Raw genomic sequence first — 19433 nt, 5'->3', positions numbered from 1 at the left:
TCAGAGAAGATACTTGAAATGATTTCTATATTCTTAAATCTATTGAGGTTAGTTTTGTGACCCAGCATATGGTCAATCCTTGAGAATGTTCCATGTGCACTTGAAAAAAATGTATATTCTGATTTATTGGATGCGATGTCCTGAAAATGTCAATTAAGTCTAACCTTTCTACTGTGTCATTTACTGTCTCTGTTGTCTTATTTATTTTCTGTCTAGAGGATCTGTTCATTGATGTTAGTGGGGTGCTGAAGTCTCCTACTTTTATTGTATTCCCATCAATTGCTCCTTTTGTATCTGTTAGTATTTGTTGTAGTTATCTGGGTGCTCCTATATTAAGGGCATATATATATATTGACAATCGTAATACCCCTTCCTATATCTGCATGCCTGACAGTCATATAGGCTCAAACACATTCTAAAAAAAGAGTCTAGTCCATGAGAACGAGGGTTTGATTCCTGGCCTTGCTCAGTGGGTTAAGGATCTGGCATTGCTGTGAGTTATGGTGTAGGTCACAGACTCAGCTTGGATCCCACGTTGCTCTGGCCCTGGTGTAGGCTGGGAGCTATAGCTCCGATTCAACCCCTAGCCTGGGAACCTCCATGTGCCTTGAGTACAGCCCTAAAAGGACAAAAAGACAAAAAAAAAAAAAAAAAAAAAAAAAGTCTAGACTTTCCTTCCCCACATTTTATGATTTAGAAGTCCTTTTTTAGCATCTTCATGTTTGTCCTTTTGCTGCTCCTTGTGTTCATTATGACTTTTTGTAATAGTTTGTTTTTTTTTTTTTCCTTTTAGATCTGTATACTGGCTTATTTAAGTGATTGCTTTCCAGTTGTGATATTCTCCATCCTATTTCTTCTTACTTCTTTTTTACTTAGAGAAGCCCTTTCAGTATTTCCCTTAGAATGGGTTTAGTATTTCTGTACTCTTTTAGTTTTTGTTTGTTGGAGAAATTCCTTATTTCTCCTTCAATTTTAAATGATATTTTTGCTGGGTGCAGTATTCTAAGCTGCAAGTTTTTCCTTTTTATAACTTTGTCTTTTTTTTTTTTTTTTTTAAATAGGGCTACACTCACGGCATATGGAGGTTCCCAGGCTAGGGGTCTAATTGGAGTTGTAGCCATCAGTCTATGCCAGAGCCACAGCAACACCAGATCCGAGCCATGCCTGCGACCTACACCACAGTTCACAGCAACACCAGATCCTTAACCCACTGAGCAAGGCCAGGGATCAAACCTGCAACCTCATGGTTCCTAATCGGATTTGCTTCTGCTGAGCCACAACGGGAACTCCCCTTTTGAGAATTTTGAATATATCTGGCCACTCCCTTCTCCCCTGTAGTGTTTCTGTAGAGAAATCAGCTGATAGCTTTATGGGGGTTCCCTTATAATTAACGTTTTGTTTTTCTCTTGCTGCTTTTAGAATCCTCTCTCTATCATTGACTTTTGCCATTTTTATTATAGTATGTCTTGGCACGGGCCTGTTTGGGTTCACCTTGCTTGGGGCCCTCTGTGCTTCCTCTATCTTGATATCTGCTTCCTTTAGATTTGGAAAGTTTTCAGCCATAATTTCTTCAAATATGTTTTCAATCCCCTTTTCTTTTTCTTTTCCTTCTGAAATCCCTATTATACATAGATTGTCCTGCTTTATATTATCCCATAGATCTCTTATATTGCTTTCAGGCTTTTTCATTTGGTTTTCTGTCTGCTCTCCTGATTAGGTGATTTCCATTATTCTATCTTCCAAGCCATTAATTTGTTCCTCTGCGTTATTCATTCTGCTCTTTATTGCCTTTAACTCAGTTTGCATCTCTGCAAATGAATTTTCTATTTTTTCTTGGTTCCTCCTTATATTTTCTAGTTCCTTTCTAAAGTAATCTGTGTTACTCTTTATATCACTCTTAATTCCTTCGTATTCACCCTTAAGTCCTTCAGTATTTTCACTGTCCCCTTTTTGAATTCAGTGTCTGTTAGACTGCAGAGGTCTGTTTCATTTTTGCTGCTTCAGGTTAATTATTCTGTTCTTTTAACTGGAAATGGTTCCTGAGTTTGTTCGTTTCACTTATTTTTTTTTTTTTTTTATTCTGTGAGTTTAAGGAAACCAACTACTGTGGTCTTGGAGGGCTATGTCTATGCAAGAGCACCCCTTTGTATTTTGTGGAGGGCTACTATTTATTTTTGGTGTGGGAGTTTGGATATTTGCTGTCTCTTTCTTCAGTGTGAGCAGTTTCTTATCCCCTTGATAGGGTGCTGAGTATGTTTCCAGGGAGAAGGAGGCAATGGGAAGAGCCCGTAGTCAGTACCTGGTTGCTGGGTTCTTGATAGTAGCAAGGACCTGCAGGAAGGTGGCACAGTCTACTCCTAGTTGCAGGGCCCTGGGAAGATTTAGGCGGTGCCTGGAGCATTTGGCAGTGGCAGCAGCAGGGTGTATAAGTTCCCAGGAAGTGAGAGCAACAGTGGGTGGTGTTCAGTTGCAGTGCCCTCCTCTGTGGTGCCCTCTGAGGTGGTTGGCACGCAAGTGGTGCCTGTTCATGGGCCCCTGGTGGTGGAGGGCCACACCCACCTCTGGAGTCAGAGATAACTGTGGTGGATTGCTCCCACCATCTGTAGAGCATGCAAGAAGCACCCTGTCATCACACTTAGCCCACACAGGAGGTGCTGCACAGGTTGCTTGTAGTTGCAGGGTCCTGGGGAGTGACAGTGATCAGGGATGTATGGGGACACTGTGTGGAGCATTTGGCAGTGGCAGCAGCAGGGCGGGTTTGTTCCCAGGGGAGTGAGAGCAACAACAGGTGGTGTGCGGTTGCAGTTCCCTCTTTTTTGCCAGGCTCTGAGGTGACTGGGGCCACAGGTGGAGACTGTTCACAGACCCCTAGCAGAGGCAGGCCATGCCCCCATCTGGTTTCTGAGATGACTGTAGCGGTTTGTCTCTGCCTCCTGTAGATCATGCAAGAGGTGCCATGTCATGCTTAGTCCCCCACTGCCCTTAGCCCACACAAGAGGTACCCAGCCACCTGTAGCCCACACAAGAGGCACCTGGTCTACCGTAGCCCAAGCAAGTGGTGCCTCACCACCCGTAGCCTGTGCCAAGGGTGCCCTGCCCTCTGAGAGCCCATGCACAGGGAAGGACTTTCCTGTGGTGGTCTGCCCCTCCTCCTCTCACCCTCCCCAACAATGGTAGCTTGCTTCTCCTGCAGGCCCAGACCTCCTCCTGGGTTCTCTTGCCTGTGGCATTCCACCACACGTCTGGTGGTGCACTGCTCCCTAGCCCCTGTCTCCACACAGCCCACCCTAGTCCTCTTCCTGGAACTGACCTCAAGGGCCTGAGTCTCAGCACTCAGCCCCCGCCTGAGTGTCTCAGGTTGTGGTGTCCAGGGTGATGGTGCAGATGGTCTGTGTGGCTCTCTCTCTGCTTTTCCCTCCTCAGTCCAGCTGCTGTGCTTTTCTCGGTCACTTTGAGGTCCCTCCATCTCAGTGGATCTCCCCATCAATAAGGTGGCTTCCCAGGGTGTGAACTGCTTTTCTCTTTCACAGCTCCCTCATCACTAGTCCCCTCCTGATTCCTTTTCTCTCTCTCTCTTTTTTTTTTTTTTTTTTGTTCTACCCAGTTACATGGAGGGGTTCTTGCCCTTTTTGGAGGTTAAATTCTTCTGCCAGTGTTCAGCAGATGTTCTGTGCAAATCATTCTACATGTAGATGTGGTTTTTTGATGTGTTTATGGGAGAAGGTGAGCGTGCATCTTTCTCCTCTGCCATCTTGATCCTTCTCTGGACCTACTCTTTACCTCTAATACTTAATACCTACTCTTTTTTGGTTACAGTTTTGATATCACTTTTCTCCTGGTCCACCCCAAGCCCCATAAATAGTCACTGCAAACCTACTCTCTAAAATCTCTCTCTCCTCAATGTCTCTCTATGCCTAAAGGGTCAGTCTTTCTCGCTGGGGTGGTGCACATCCACTGTCTGCTCTCCTCATTTCCATCCCTGGGCAACTCAATACTTTTTCCAAGGCCAGAATATCCCCTTGATCTGGCCCACAAATGTATGCTTCTCTTCTCGACTTCTCTAGGCTATTATTTAGAGATACTTCTTGTCCCCTTCCTTCCTGGTTCTTTCTCATCGCTCCCACTGCTCCTGTTTGCAGCTGCATCCTCCTCTTAGGCTCTATGCCCCCAAGATGCTGATTCTCTCCCTCTGCAGTCACACACCCTCTCTCACTAGCTGCCAAAAGTGAATCTCCAGACTCAAAGGTTTTTCTCTAAGATCTATTTGTATATCCCTCAGGCATCTCATACTTCCCCACATATGGCTCCCTGTTCCTCACTACCCTAGTATCTAGTTGGGTTTTTTTTTTTTTCCTTTCTGCCATAAATTACAATTTTCTTTAGTTACTTATTTTTTCTCTTCTTTTTTTTTTCTTTTCTATTATCTGCCTCCCAAAGAGATTGTAAGTTCCTTTTGAGGCAGACAAATTCCTATCTTGCTCATTATTGCAATCATATCACCCAAAATGGGTGCATCATTGGCGCTCAATAAGTTTTTTGAATATAGAGCAACATATACAGCAGGAGTGAGCAAAGCATGCCCCAATCAAGCCTGCTACTATTTTTGTAAATAAAGTTTTATTGAAACACATTTATGCTCACAGGTTGCATATTCTCTATGGCTGCTTTCACCATAAAATATCAGTGTTGAATAGATGCAGTAGAGACTGTGTGGCCCACAAAGCCTAAAATATTTACCCTCTGGTCTTACATAGAAAAAAAAAATTGCTGATTACTGACATGAAGAATGGTCTCAGAACACAGAGAGGAAGTGTATAACCCAAGGGAAAGAAAACAGTGGCCTGTCAAGGGAGGCTTACTCCAAGAGGAGGTTCCTATCTGAGCCTTGAAAGATGAGAAAGAGATATTCAAGAGCAGAATGGTGTGGGATGGAGGTGATAATCTTAACACGCAAACCACCAGAATGTGCTACAGATAAACTGAGTTTGTTCAGAAGTTATGCAGCACACAAATTACAAGGTAGGCAGTAAGAAATGGACTTCAGAAGATTGGGCAAGGGCCAGAAGTCCAAGGACATTCTTGAGCCTTTTCTAATCTCAAGGGCCCCACAACTTTTACTGTTTCCCCCCATGTCCTGAAGTCTCCAGCCTCAATCAGCCTTCCCATATTTTTCTGCAAATAATATTACCCCCCATTTACTAAGCAATCTGAAGTGATATTATTTCTAACACTGACTTCTCAGAATTTCCCTGTTTGGGCACTATTTCTTCTCTTACTCTTGAGTTCAAAAAAGGCATCCTTTCTCCTATGATGATATTGAGTCTATTCATCCATATTGCATATTTCTCTCCTTCCCTCCCTCTCTCCATCCCAGCCTTTTGGGGGCATCCCATTCCTCGCCTTTTCCTTTTGACCTTCTAACCTTTGACATCTTGGTCCCTTCTCTCCTGCCACTTCTCTGACCTCTGCTCCACTCTGGCCCCATAACATAGATGCTTTTTCTCCTTCTGCCTGCTCCTTCCCTCTCTCTGTCTCTTTCTCCCTGCCTCCTTCTCCCCAGCCCTCCTTCTCTGTCTCTCCTTTTCTCTCTGTTTTCCCTGCTGAGCTTGAAACCCACAACCCAGATTGGGACTTGAACTTACAGTTTTTTAATTAAAAGCACACACTTTGTCTCAGGAGTTAATGAAATTCATGTTCTTTATGTCTCAGCACAGAAAGAATTCAGAGAGAGGTAAAGTGATGGCTAAAAAGTGGATTTATTGGGAGAGATACACACCCCAGAGGCAGAGTGTGGGCCATCTCAGAAGGTGAGAGAGCAGCTCTGGGAAAAACACATTCCACAGACGAAGTGTGGGCCATGTTGGAAGACGAGAGGCCCTGAAATATGGGGTGGTGAGTTTTTATGGGCTCAGTAATTTCATAGGCTATGAGTGAGAGGCTTATTCCAACAGTTTCAGGGAAGGGGGGTAGGACTGGGGAGGCATGTCTGTTTCTTTCCCATTTCATCACAGAAGTGATACAAATCACTTCTAAGACCCAGTCCCATGTCCACTCTTAACAAATGTGTAGGAGGGGGTTGTTTATGTGTCTAGGAGGAAATCCAGGAAGAAAAGGATTGTGGCCATACAGCAGTCTTCCACTTCTGGTTACCAAATGTCCGTTCCTCCCACACACAGAACGCACCCTGTCCACCCCCAAGGGAGAGACCCCAACATTGCCTTCAGCCACTATGCCCAACTTCAAGTCCATCCCGCTCAAAGAGTTCTCAGTGATTTGTGGTCCTCTCCATCAGGCCTGGACTTGGCTCCTCCTGGTTTGGCAGCCTCAGCCCACAAACACACTCAATATGCCACCATGCAGTAAAGGCAAGACAACCATAATAAAAACTCCAGTTGAGAAATAAGAACATGGGAACAGCCAGGACCACTTGTTGAACAATAATCTGTATCGACGCTGCAAAAAACAGAGAGCTTTATTTCAGTTCTTAAGCATTTCAATTCAGAAGACACAGACCTGGGTAAAACTGAGAGTATTCTGGGAAAGAGAAAGAGTCAGAGATTTGTAAAGGCGGAAGTCACCAGGCCGAGAAGTTCCCTGGTGGCTCTGTGGGTTAAGGATCCAGTGTTCTCACTGCTGTGCCTTGGGTTTGATTCCTGGCCCAGGAAATTCCACATGCTGTGGGTGTAACGAAAAAAAAGAAGTTGTTAGGCATTTGGAGTTCGCTGGTGGCCTTGCCGTTAAGGATTCGGTGTTGTCACTGCTGTGGCTCGGTTTCGATCCCTGGCACAGGAAAGTCTGCATGCCAAGGGTGTAGCAAAAAAATGAAATAAAATTAAAAAAGCAGAACTGAAACCAGATGTCCCCAGGCTGTACTTTGACACAAGAAAAGAAATATTTGTTCTTAAGGGTTAGGCTGGTACGGGTTGGTTTAGGGCAAGAATCTGATGAATCTTTTGAGTTTCTGGCAGATGTTCTGGATGCCTTCCTTGGGACAGTAAGTGGTTGAAAGATCAGATTCCTTGCAGACAGAGACGTGCATAAGTCACACTGGGCTCCCAGCTCCTTTTAGAGCACTCTCTTAGCAAAACCAACTCCATTTCCCACACTCTTTCATAGCGATTAGGAAGTCCTACCAGACAGAATGAGGAGACTTCTGTCGTGGTCTGTGCACTTGGGTCAGAAGAATCTCCAGCACAGCAAGGTGAAATGCATGGTTGTGTCTGGTTTTATAGTCCAGGGAGAGGAGAGGTCTCAGGATACACCTGCTGACTTGCTGAATTGGTTGGGGAATGTGGGGACTTACAGTAAATACACTTGCTGGTTGGTTGGGGGTGTATAAGGCCCTGCAGAGGCAGGGTGAGGAGTGGGCCACATACCTTTCCTAGTAGGGGTAGGAAGGAGTTAAGCCAGGTTTCTCAAGCTGAGGAAGAGGCATTACAATGAGATGGGTGTGGCCAAGTCTAGTAATTCTTGTCTTGGCCAGAGGCTTTGAGTTCCATCTCCTTGAAGGGGCCTTGAAGTCCAACAACTTCTACTCTGAGGGGCCTGCAATTTCTTTAGTTCCTAAATTTACTCTCTGGGGAAAAAGAATTTTGCGCTCTTCTCCAAGAACCCTGACTTCAGCTTCTGGGAGGTTCTTTATTTCCGCTGTTTTCACTGGCTACATTTGACGTGAGCGTGAAGATGTGTGTCCTTGTGGTGAGCCATACATTGCTGCTAGTGTGTGTTCTGAGCCGACCTCAATCCTTTTCTCCATCTACCGTCTGAGGGAAGAGGACTTCAAGGACCTGTAAAGGGCAGAGCTAGAGATTGGAAGGATCTGGGGCCCCTGAAAGAGAATTTCACTGCATTGGACAGTGACCTGAGGGGGAGATAAACTTCATTGCATCAAGCAGCTGAAATTTTAGGGTTGAAGCCTTGAGTAATCAAAGGCTATTCTTTTTTAGTTCAGGCTTGTGATTTCTTTGATGGTACAGTTGTCTTGGGGGGAGGGGGGAGGTAGGCTTCTATTCTGTTTGTTCTCATCAGTTCCATCTGCTTCTAACTACACTCAGGGTCTTTTCTCAACACGGTTGTGAAGTCTGTGGTTCCTATTTGCTTCTTTGTCCTTGGCCTCCCCCTGTGATTGATCAGTGACTCCCTGGAGGCTATTTGACACAACAGGCTTGACACCCTCTTGGGGTCTCCCTTTACCACCTGAGGTGAAACGGACACTCAGATCCCCTGTAAATCCACACGGCTTACTGGGCCTTTCAAATGCAGAATGTTTCTTGACTTCATTGCTTAGTATTTCATAGCCAGAAGCATTTGGCTTTTCTCAACTTGTATGACTCTTTATCTTTGGAATTTCCTCTTTCCCTTCAGTTTCTGCTTGAGAACACCAAAACTCCGACTCTTTCTGTCCTCTTCCCCAGGTGAGTGATCTGCCTTCCAACTACTTTCAGCTCATGGTTGTGTTGCCGCGAAACTCGGTCTGTCTGCTGTTGCTGACTAGAAACACAGATACAGAGTTTTGGGTGAAGGAGAAAAAGAGAGCTTTAGTCCTTTCCTAGGCAAAGGGGGCCCCAACAAGATAATGCCTTAAAGACTATGCCCCTCTTGGGAGAGATTAGGTGGTGGTTTTATAGTTTGGGGAGTGGAAAATAGGGCCGAAGATAAGGATCAGGGTAGGGGCAAGGTTGCATTGCTTCTCAGAGGTGGTGTTTAGTGGCCCCAGGACTGGTTCTGGTGGTCTTCCTTCTTCCCGGAATGAAGAATGCTTCATCAAGTAGTTCCATCTGTTGGGGGTTTTAATTCTGCAGAAAGGGCTCAAGGATATTTTTATGGATATTCCTTGAGGAGGAACTAGGACCCTGTCCCAAGGCTGCACTGTTGTCTCTTGACTGCTCCTTCCTGGTCTCAGCATCCCCTCCCTTCCCTGATGAGCAACTGCCCTTTGGAGCTCAGGGAAGACCTTGGAGGCTGAGGCTTATTCCCTAAAAACAGGAAATGGAGAACATAGAAAGGCTTGTGTGCCTGGGAGCCCCACAGGGGCTTGGTCATAGTTATAACAGGACTCTAGCTCACCGTATCTGTTTCTTGATACTTGGCATTAAGGGGGTAAGTATTTTTTATATCAGCACCGCATTCCCAGTGCCAATTGTTTTATTTATCCACATAAGCTAACTACTGTAGCAAGCAACCATATGTCAGTGACTTATTTATTTCTTATTCACCCTACAGTCCACTCTGAGTATAAGCTCATTCAGGCACACAAGAATTCAAAGAATTAGTTCAAAGACACATAACTGGTAAAGAGTAGCGTCAAGATTTGGATCCAGGCAGTTGGATTCGAGTCTTAACCACTTTCTTCTCAAGTAATCTGCTTTGAGATACAGCCATTCAAATTCTGTCTCTTGCAGGATATATCACTTACAATTTGCCGTCTTCAGCATTTCATTCCTTATGGCAAAGGGTTGTATGTGTAAATCTCTTGATCATACAAATATTGATGGAGTCACTGCATATCAGAGCCTGTGCTGACAGATTTTTGTGGCATCAAAGATAACGGAAGCTCTTTAAATACAACTAAACCTGACACTATTGATATTAAACAGCATCTTAATTTGTAATTTTTTTCTAACTTCTGTTGTAAGTTTTTTTCGGGATAGCTAAATTGAATGTCTTATGTTGATCCCCTGGGTTTTTTGTTTCCATCTATCAAGATCCATTTATACAAAAGAGCCTACCGGGTAGCTCTACATTTTGTAAGATTTTTTTTTTTTAAATATACAAGTGCAGGTTTGACCTGTACACTCTCATTAGAGCTCTTTATTTCCCATGTGGAGGGATAGATACCTAAGGGCTTCTGAAAAACAGGCATTCATGTCGCTAGAAGAGAAACTTCCATGAGCAAATGTTCTTTCCAGATCTGTTTCTCCCACCCTGACATAAGTACAGATGGACTGCATTGGAGGTAGGTAAGGAGCAGAAGGAGGTTTCCCCTCAAGGCCGTTTTGAGGTGCTCTGAACACCAGATTGGTGTGATCAGAGGAGTTCATCCTCCAGGCTGTTGAGTCTCACTGTGGGAGCCATGGGCTGATCTGCTTGGTAAACTACTCCTGATCTATGCCTGAAGCTGTGCTTCTTTTACAAATAAATCTTGGAGTTTCCTGGTGGTGCAGTGGCTTAAGGATCTGGCATTGTCATTGCTGTGGCTCTAGTTGCAGCTCTGGCTCAGGTTCAATCCCGGGTCCAGGAGCTGCCTCATGCCGTGAGCATGGCCAAAAAATAAATAAGTAAAATAAAAATAAATCTCATTCTTCTAAACCCCCAGAATCTCACAGCCTCAGTAGCACCTAATGGATTTAGACTAATTTTGTCTTATTGTAATAAGATTACCTCCAGATTTTTAGTAATCACCCCATTGCTGACACCATTGATTCATCAGTTCCTTCTGAAATTGAACTAAATGCACTTGGCTGATTGGCTCCTTGAAGTTAGTGTAGGATATTTCAGCAGGGCTTTGAAAATGAAGCCCCGACGCCAATGTGTAATGATCTCAGTGGACAGTAATGCGTTCCTTTGTGTCAGGCAGGTGACAGATGTCTGCTAACCTTCCAAGTCCACATAGATTTGTACCTGATCTTATGGTGACAGATCATCTGTTTGTGGGGCAAGTATTTTCACCTTGTGACAGTGCTCCTGAGGGACCCTCAGATACCACATGATCCACTCGTCAGTTCCCTGCAGGCAACATTCTAGTGATTTACTGGAAAGAACATCATGGCCATCAAATGACATACTTTTTATTTATTCCACAAAGAATGGATTGGCCAAAGTGTTTAGACCTGGTGAGTTTTTCCCATTGAAAGAGGAGCAAGTTATTCTTATGGAGACATCTACATGAAGTTCTTCTAGATTCTTCTAACACTGCTTAGAACGTTGCAGCTTCACTGCGATGGTTATTCCCTTAAGAGCCCTCAAAGTTGAGACTCACACCAGCCAATACGAAGCACTTCTGTTTGCAGGGAAGGTGAGCCCCCGGGGTCCTGCTGTCATACCGTCTCAATGATTTATAATTAAATATGCTCGGTCCACATCCTCTAAAGGAAAACACACACACACACACACACACACACACACACACACACACAGTGAGAACTGAATTGAGAGCTGGGGGATCTGCACCTTGGCTGAGGGCTGGATCTGCAGTTCCTAATGTACCCGGAAGTGCCAGCATTGTGATGAGGCCAGGTAATAACTGCTGCTTAGAAATAACAGAATTTCCAGTGAGAAGAGGCTGAAAAGAACACACTCTCGCTGGAAGAGTTAAGAAGAAGCTCCTCGTGGGAAAATGTGGGAGACTGTTGAAAAGGGATGAGAAGAGAGAATTGTCAAGGCTCCACTTTGGCAGTTTCTGAACTGAACTTTTGCTCACAGCGGGTGGACACAGGCTCCCTCCCACACTGAGATGCCCCCCCGCCGCTGTGCAGTCTGTTAAGTAAACAGAGACTTTATACTGAGAAAGGAACATTTCTCTATTTTGGCTAGGAGTGGTTATTTTTAAAGCTTCATCCTCCAAACATGTCCCCCTATCCTTGTTTATTTTTTCACTAGAAAGAAAATGTGCCACTTTAAAAAAAATTCGACTTTAGGACAAGAAAAGCTCACTTCTAGATGAAGGCCACTTCTAGTTTAAGGCTCACTTCTGCTTAAGGCCAACTCACCTTTTGGTGTGACCACCAACTCACGTCCCCGAGGAGCAATGCAGCTTGTAAAGATTCCTCTCTCCTCATGTAGAGCTTCCATGCACCCGAATTCGACAAAGTGAAATGCATTGTGGCAGCTGTTTTCTGGACACTTCAGGTTAAAAGGACAACCTGTCCCCCATCTATGGATCTATCTACTTATCAACATGTCTGTAGCTAAGACTGAAATACGGCTCCTACGGTGGGCTCCGTACCATTTTAAGCACTTTACCTTAAAACTCATTCACCCCTTTACCTGAGAATTCGGTGACAGTTGCTTCAATAGGGATGTGAGTTAAATTTGGGGAGACTGATATTAGATGTAAGAGATTTTCTTTCTAGACCTTTTCTGAGGAATGTATCCTATTGTATTGCAACTATCTTTTGTCTTGTCTTGCCGCTGTTCTGGATCTATTTATTTATTATTGAAATACAATCGGTTTCCAATGTTGTGTTGGTTGCTGGTATACAGCAAAGTGAATCAGTTACATGTACATATCCTCTTTCGAATTCTTTTCCATTGTCGATCATTACGGGGTATTGAGTATAGTTCCCTGGGCTATACCGTAGGACCTTGCTGTTTACCTCTTTTATATATACTCGTGTGTATCTGCTAATCCCAAACTCCTGATATAAAACCCGCCATGTCTTTAAACAAGGTCCATAGTTTTCTTCTCTGTTCTCAGATGTTAATGCAAAACCTGGTATATGATGGTTCCTCAATAAATCTTTTTTAGTGAATTAAAGCAGAGCAAGGAAAGAAGACAGAGAAAATCTTATTGTTGGGATACTTTCTGTTGGTTGGTAGGCAGTATGGTTTGACTTAAGTCTGAGTCCTAATTCCTTCATTTGGAAAACTGGAAAAATAATATTCGCCTTAGATGGCAGTTGTAAGAAGTAAATGAATTTATCAAAAGCATCTATCATATTGTAAGTGTGAAAAAAAGATGGTTTATTCCATAAATGATGTTAAGAAAACTAATTAGCTACCTGGAAAAAACACTAAGCTAAATCCCTGTCTCACATCTTACACCAAAGTAAATCGCAAATGACGATTGCACAACTCTGTAAATACACTGAAATCTGTTGAATTGTATGCATTAAATGGGTGAATGATATGGCATGTTATTATATCTCATTAAAGTTGTTATAAAAATAAATAAATCCCGGAAGATCAAAGATTTAAACATAAAAACTATATTAGAAGGAAACCTAAGACAGTTTTTTTGTTTGTTTGTTTGTTTGTTTGTTTGTTTTGGTCTTCTTAGGGCCACACACATGGCACACAGAAGTTCCCAGGGTAAGAGTTGAATCGGAGCTGTAGCTGCTGGCCTATGCCACAGCCACAGCAATGCAGGATCTGCACCAAGTCTGTGACCTACACCACAGCTCACAGCTACGCCTGATCCTTAACCCACTGAGCGAGGCCAGGGATCAAACTTGTGTGTTCATGGATCCTAGTCAGATTTGTTTCTGCTGAGCCACCATGGGAACTCCTAAGACAGTTTTTTTTTTTTTTTTTTTTAAAGGACAATTTTTTATATGTTGTTGGGAGGGAGAATGACCTTTGTAAGCAAGACATGATATTCTAAAGTCATAAAGGAAGGTTTGATAAATTTGCTTATGTAACAATTAAATGTTTTGCAGAAGAAAATACCAGCAATAAAATCAAAAGAAAAATATGACAAATAATGAGAAAATAATTAAAAGCACATAGAACAAAATACTAATTACTATAATATATAAAGAGCTCTTAATAATCAATGTGAAACAAACCAACAACCCAACAGAAAATATGGGCAAAGGACAAAAGCAGACAGCTCAGAGAAAAAGCTCATAGCAATATATTCTCCTACCAACAGCCTAATGATACAAGCTCTTTAGAAGCAGTATCTGAACTCTTTGTCCAAATTAAAAGTATATGAGTCCTCTGGTTTAGGAATTTGGCTTTAGGAATTTATTCTATAGCTGTCTATACATGTGTCCAAAGACAAACATAAGTATAGTCATTGCATGAAATGTTTGTAACAGAAAAATACTTGAAAGCAAACTAAATGTCAACTGACAAAGAAGTGGTTAAAGAAATTATAACATTTTGTTTAGTGAAAAACGATGGAACTGTTAAAAAATAGTTGATGAAGAACTCCAAAATATGTCAATTAAAAACAAATCAAAGCAAGGTTCTGGGTAATGTGTTTAATGTTTGCATTTTAAATTTTTATGTATTTCACAAACGTATGTTTGCATGTGCCTAAAATATTTTAGCTTCGAGGAGTTCCCATCATGGCTCAGTGGTTAACAAATCCGACTAGGAACCATGAGATTTCGGGTTCGATCCCTGCCTATGCTCAGTGGGTTAAGGATCCGGTGTTGCCGTGAGCTGTGGTGTAGGTTGCAGACACAGCTCGGATCCCGTGTTGCTGTGGCTCTGGTGTAGGCTGGCGGCTACAGCTCTGATTAGACCCCTAGCCTGGGAACCTCTATATGCCACAGGAGCCACCCTAGAAAAGGCAAAAAGACAAAAAAAAATTTTTTTAATTAAAAAAAAAAATTTTAGCTTCGAGCCATCATGCGCAAATTCAGCTCATGAATAACAAGATGACTGAATTCCTTTCACATGTATTATCTCCTCATTTAATTTCTGCACCAACCCCATGGGGAAAAATACTAATGCTTTCTTTTTGAAAATTACCTGTTTTGAACCTTTGAGTATGATTATTTAATTGTTGCAACTACTCATGTTAAATCCTTGATGCCAAGGCTCTGTTGTACAGGAGAAAAGCCCAAACTCCTTATAACGATGTAGCACATCCTTCATCAGCTGACATTTTTCTTCTCTCCCAGATTACTTTCCCATCTCCTCCTCCCTCTAGCTCGTCCGTGCTGCTTCCCCTTTGCATGTTCAGGACTTCTTCCAATGATGCTTTCGCACCTCAGCTCAGTGAAATCCTACAAATGCCACTGGCTCAGCGGATCTTACCTGTCATCCTAGGCAACATCAATAGTTCCAGGACCACTAAAGCTCACAGTTTTCACAGTTTGTCCTATATTTCAAAAGCACTTTATAGGAGTTCCCATCGTGGCGCAGTGGTTAACGAAATCCGACTAGGAACCATGAGGTTTCGGGTTTGATCCCTGGCCTTGCTCAGTGGGTTAAGGATCCAGCATTGCCGTGAGCTGTGGTGTAGGTCACAGATGCGGCTCAGATCTCGAGTTGTTGTGGCTGTGGTGTAGGCCGGCAGCTACAGCTCCGATTAGACCCCTAGCCTGGGAACCTCCATATGCTGCAAGTGCGGCCTTGGAAAAGAAGAAAAGACAAAAAAATAAAAAAATTTTTTAAAAAAAGGCACTTTATAGCAGTTTATTAGGACTGGTCATATTATTTAAATCCATGAACATAATGAGAATAGAGGCCCTATTTTTCTTCTCATTACTACCACAATGTCTAGAATATAGTAGCAGATTGATAAATATTCATTAGAAAAAATTTACCTGAATTCGCGTTATTTTTAATTACTCACCGGTTGAAGAGCTTCATATTGAATATGGTAGATTCTGAGATGGAATAACACATCTCTTCTAAGAATTTGAAATGAGCATGTTTTATTGATGGGAAGTCTTTTTGCATCTTACCTTCTAGAATTCCAATGCATGTTCATGTTCCATGAAGAGAATGGGCTGTGGGGGGTTTTTGTTGCAGATTTGGAGCCAGTAGATTTTTATGAATGTGAACCTTATTGTGTCTTCTGGAAGCTTTTCTGTTCTTTAATACTTCTTTTTCTGTGTTCTCCCAGGAACCAGGGCAAGTGTGTCGAGGGAATGGTGGAGATCTTTGACATGTTGCTGGCTACATCGTCTCGCTTCCGTATGATGAATCTCCAGGGAGAGGAGTTTGTGTGCCTCAAATCCATCATTTTGCTTAATTCTGGTGAGTTGATAACATGGGAAAATTTAATGCCTGGTTCCTGAAAGATGTATTTATTTGTGTTTTCAACCAGATACAAGCTACTTGCTCTGAAGGCACAATCACAAATTGCAAGAAACAACTGACACACATTTAAAATTTTTTTAATAATAAATAAAATAAAATAACTGTCTTCTTTAGAGATTGCTTATCGAGGTAGTCAAATATGATGAATGAAAAACAAAAATGAAACATTGAATCAAATGGCCTTTTATTGAAATATTTGCATCCTTTCATAGATATTTTTGTTAAAATGGTACATGCGGGAGTTCCCATTTTGGCTCAGCAGGTTAAGAATCCAACACAGTGTCCGTGAGAATGGGGGTTTGATCCCTGCCTCACTCAGTGGGTTAAGGATTCTGTGTTGCTGCAAGTGTGGTGTAGGTTGCAGATGTGGCTTGGATCTGGTGTTGCTGTGGCTGTGGTGTAGGCTGGCAACTGCAGCTGCAATTTGACCCCAGCCTGGGGACTTCTGTATGCCATGGGTGCGGCCCTGAAAAGAGAACAAAAAAGTTACGTCCATGTGGACATAGGTCTGTTGCTAGTTACAGATGTCAGAGTGTTAAGTAGATCGAGAGACCCTGTTAAGAAATTGTGACCAATGCCAAATTCCAGGTCCTAAGGAAAGAGGCTTATTTGAGACAGACCATGTTTCTGGTCAAAACTGATGAGCTGAAAAATGTAATTGGTTCAAGAGGTAGAAAAACCTGGTTCTGAACCTGAGGAACGTGGAATTCAGCACATTGGTCCAGCAGAAGGAACAGTTTTCATTTGATCCATGGTGTCTAATTCAACTGTCCCCTCCTATTCCCTTGAGAAAGCTTAGCTGAGAGTGGCATCTAGTTGGTGGTTTTTTTTTTTTTTTTTTGGAGTGAGGTTGGCGGTTGTATAACGAGTCACTCCAGGTCACCCAGATGGAAACTCTGGCTCAGCCGGAATTAGCACCCTGACTCGTCCCAGCCTTCTCTGTATTTGGATCTAAGCACTTGATCTCCAATTTGTAGCACCTGAAGCTTAATAATGAGGTGTCAGCTGCACATAGATACCCTTAACCTGAACCCTAATCCCCCAGCCCCAGGCCCACGTCACATCTGAGACCTCATCCTCACTTAGAGATCACGGCTGTTTGGAAGCCCTGGGCCTGGTTTAGACTGAGTTTCTTAGACCGTTAGATACGGTCTCAAATTTCCCAGTAGCTGAACTGCAGTTTGTGTTGATCCCACATGAGAGAATCGGCGCTTCCTTGTCTTTTGAGGTATTTTGTTTCTTCCTAATGATTGCCAATCCCGGCCCACGTCCCCTAACAATTTTCCACTTCTCTTCCCCACCAATGCTGGTAACCTGTATTGCTTAATGGTTATCATAGTAATCACTCTCCCTTATCAACCGATAAATGGAAATCTGTACAATTACACGAGGCAAGGACGGAATTGCGGAGCGAAGTTGCACAAAACATAATGCGGTCTCTACTAAGGAAGTGATTACCACTCCATTCAAGTTTCTGGTTCCACTCACGTGCATTGTGCTTTTCATTTTCGTCATTTGTCCTGCACGTTGAAGGGTCCAGATCCCACAATGGCTCTTTATTGTAGGAGAGCTCTGGGAGCAGTGCCACTCGGCTGTGCACTGCCAGGTCCTGAACCTGCTCCTTCTTCGGTGGAGGGCTGGCACATGCCAATGGCTCTCGTGTGGGCAATCTGTTAATTTCAGGGAAGGCTGGCTTATCACGTGCTGGGACTTTTTTTCCAGGAAATAATACCCCAGACAGGAAGTGAAAGTAGCCAGAGTTATATAATCTACAAAAAAGTAGACACGCTGATTTTGGTCATCAAAATATTTCCTTCAGATCTGTATAGCTTTTTCTTGTGTTTATTGGTCTGCTCCTCTGAGAGGGTATGTTTTTTCTCATATTATGTAATTAAAAAAAGGCAGGACTTTTGCCATCGGAATATTGGATTTATAGACCTAAGTTTTTCAAATCCCAGAGGAAAAAACTTTCAGCCCGCACAAGAAAGTCTTTTATTAAATACTGGCACCAGCATCTCAAAACAGTATTTCCAACCCAAGGATTTGGATCCCTACCTGATGCCTCATGACACCAGTTAAACTCTCCTGCTCCATCGTTGTTCTTGCACTTCTGCCTCAGGATCTTCTGTGAGCTTCTTTGCACTGGAAGGGTTTGGAGCACTATTTTGGAGATGCAAGGCACTGTCTTACTGACAGAGTTTATTGTTGTCTTTTTGGTGAGATACCAGAAGCTCGTCTTTTCGCTCAAGGTCAGCCCTTGAGCAGTAGCAAAACAGAAGCCATCGCTCAACCTGGGGAAAATGAAATCACTCTTTCCACTCCAAAAGCGAGCTATGTGTTGGAAAAGCAGACCGGCTGCTGAGCACAGCTCCTGGTGTCTCATATTGTTCCTGAAATACAGAATCAGAAAGGACCTGACTCTGAAACACAGTGGTGTGGTACTCGGAGCCTTTTTTGGAGTTAAAAAGGGATCATATGCCACATGGGGGACACCACGATCAACAGTTTTTTTACCCCACAACTGGAGGTATGGACTTTTGTAATAACCCAACCAATTCATGGCTCCGGTCAGGGGCAGCTCTTCACCTGTCATGGGATAAATTACAAAATGACTCTAACTCCGGGAATCTCTGACAGAAGCCAAGCTAGAAATGATTCAGGAAACCCGAGCTCAAAGATGCTTTTCTGATCCCTGGGCAATAAGATCTCAAAGTATGGAGAAACCTTGGGTTTTGTGTTGAGCTCCATCCCCACAGTCTGAGAAGGGTGTGTTTACATTGGCCTTGATGTTGGGGCAGAGGCACGAGGGGAGTTGAAAGGTTGTTGTGAAGACCTGTTAGCCTTGATGGAAGACTTGAGAAGGTCTCCCAAATCCCAGAATCTCCAGGGGAAGCTCTTTTCACTGCTGTTTGGAAGTGGGAGATAGGCATCATGATCTCTGCAATAGAAAAATTTATTACTCTGCTTGCAGAAGCTTCAACTCATCCATAGGACAAACACTGTTTGTTTTTCCACCCCCACCGAAGGACAGAGACGTTCCTGGTTAATCCAGAGATGCTTTAGCCAAATCAATGTGAGCTTCAGGGCATTCTGAGAACTAGCTGGACAGAGTTCAAGTTGGGCAAATGAGAACAGAGCAGATGAACTCAGGGCAGAGGGCTGTGAGGAAGCAGCAGTGGGAGAGGAGAATGGAGCTGGAGCTTTAGAGCGGGACAAGGAAGGAGGTGCTATGCCCGTTTACAATATTCTTTCTACCCAATGGGACTTCAGTTCTTCATTCTAATTCTAGTATTTTGAATTCTTCAAGCCCAGTTCAGATCTCACCTTACTCAGGAAATCTAGCTACAACCCAAGTCCATAACAAGCCTTTCTTCTCTTGATTCTTTGAGTTCTTAGAACCGTACCTCCTATAATCTAGCATTTGGTCAGTTGGTTGATTGATTTCATTCACTGATTCAATAATTTCCTTCATTTACTCCGTAACTCATCCTTTATGGAATTCCCAGCTCTAAACTTTGTGCCAGATGTATGACAATGAACGCCATGGTCCTTTGATTTTGTTTTTTTCAGTTTTTCACTTTACCTTGGGTGGGTACTTTATGCATGTATATCCTAATTTCCCTATAACTATTGTTATTATTTTGTATTGCTCACAACCGGTGAACTGGCAACAAGTATTATACCCTTCTCTCATTTCACAGACCCTAATTTGC

The 19433-nt window shown here is 43.1% G+C and overlaps 1 protein-coding gene across 15 annotated transcripts in view; it reads left to right on the top strand.

Annotated features, from left to right (window-relative positions):
• ESR1 (estrogen receptor 1) overlaps window positions 1-19433 on the top strand; it is a 387875-nt gene that overhangs the window by 337223 nt on the left and 31219 nt on the right. For all 15 annotated transcript variants that reach the window (XM_021083057.1, XM_021083070.1, XM_021083050.1 and 12 more), the window contains 1 exon segment: window positions 15524-15657. In XM_021083057.1, the coding sequence (XP_020938716.1) occupies window positions 15524-15657 (134 nt within the window).

This window comes from Sus scrofa, chromosome 1 (genome assembly GCF_000003025.6).
Source record: "Sus scrofa isolate TJ Tabasco breed Duroc chromosome 1, Sscrofa11.1, whole genome shotgun sequence".
NCBI lineage: Eukaryota > Metazoa > Chordata > Mammalia > Artiodactyla > Suidae > Sus > Sus scrofa.
Note: the sequence above shows the minus strand (reverse complement) of the source record. Positions and strands in the feature narration are given on the sequence as shown.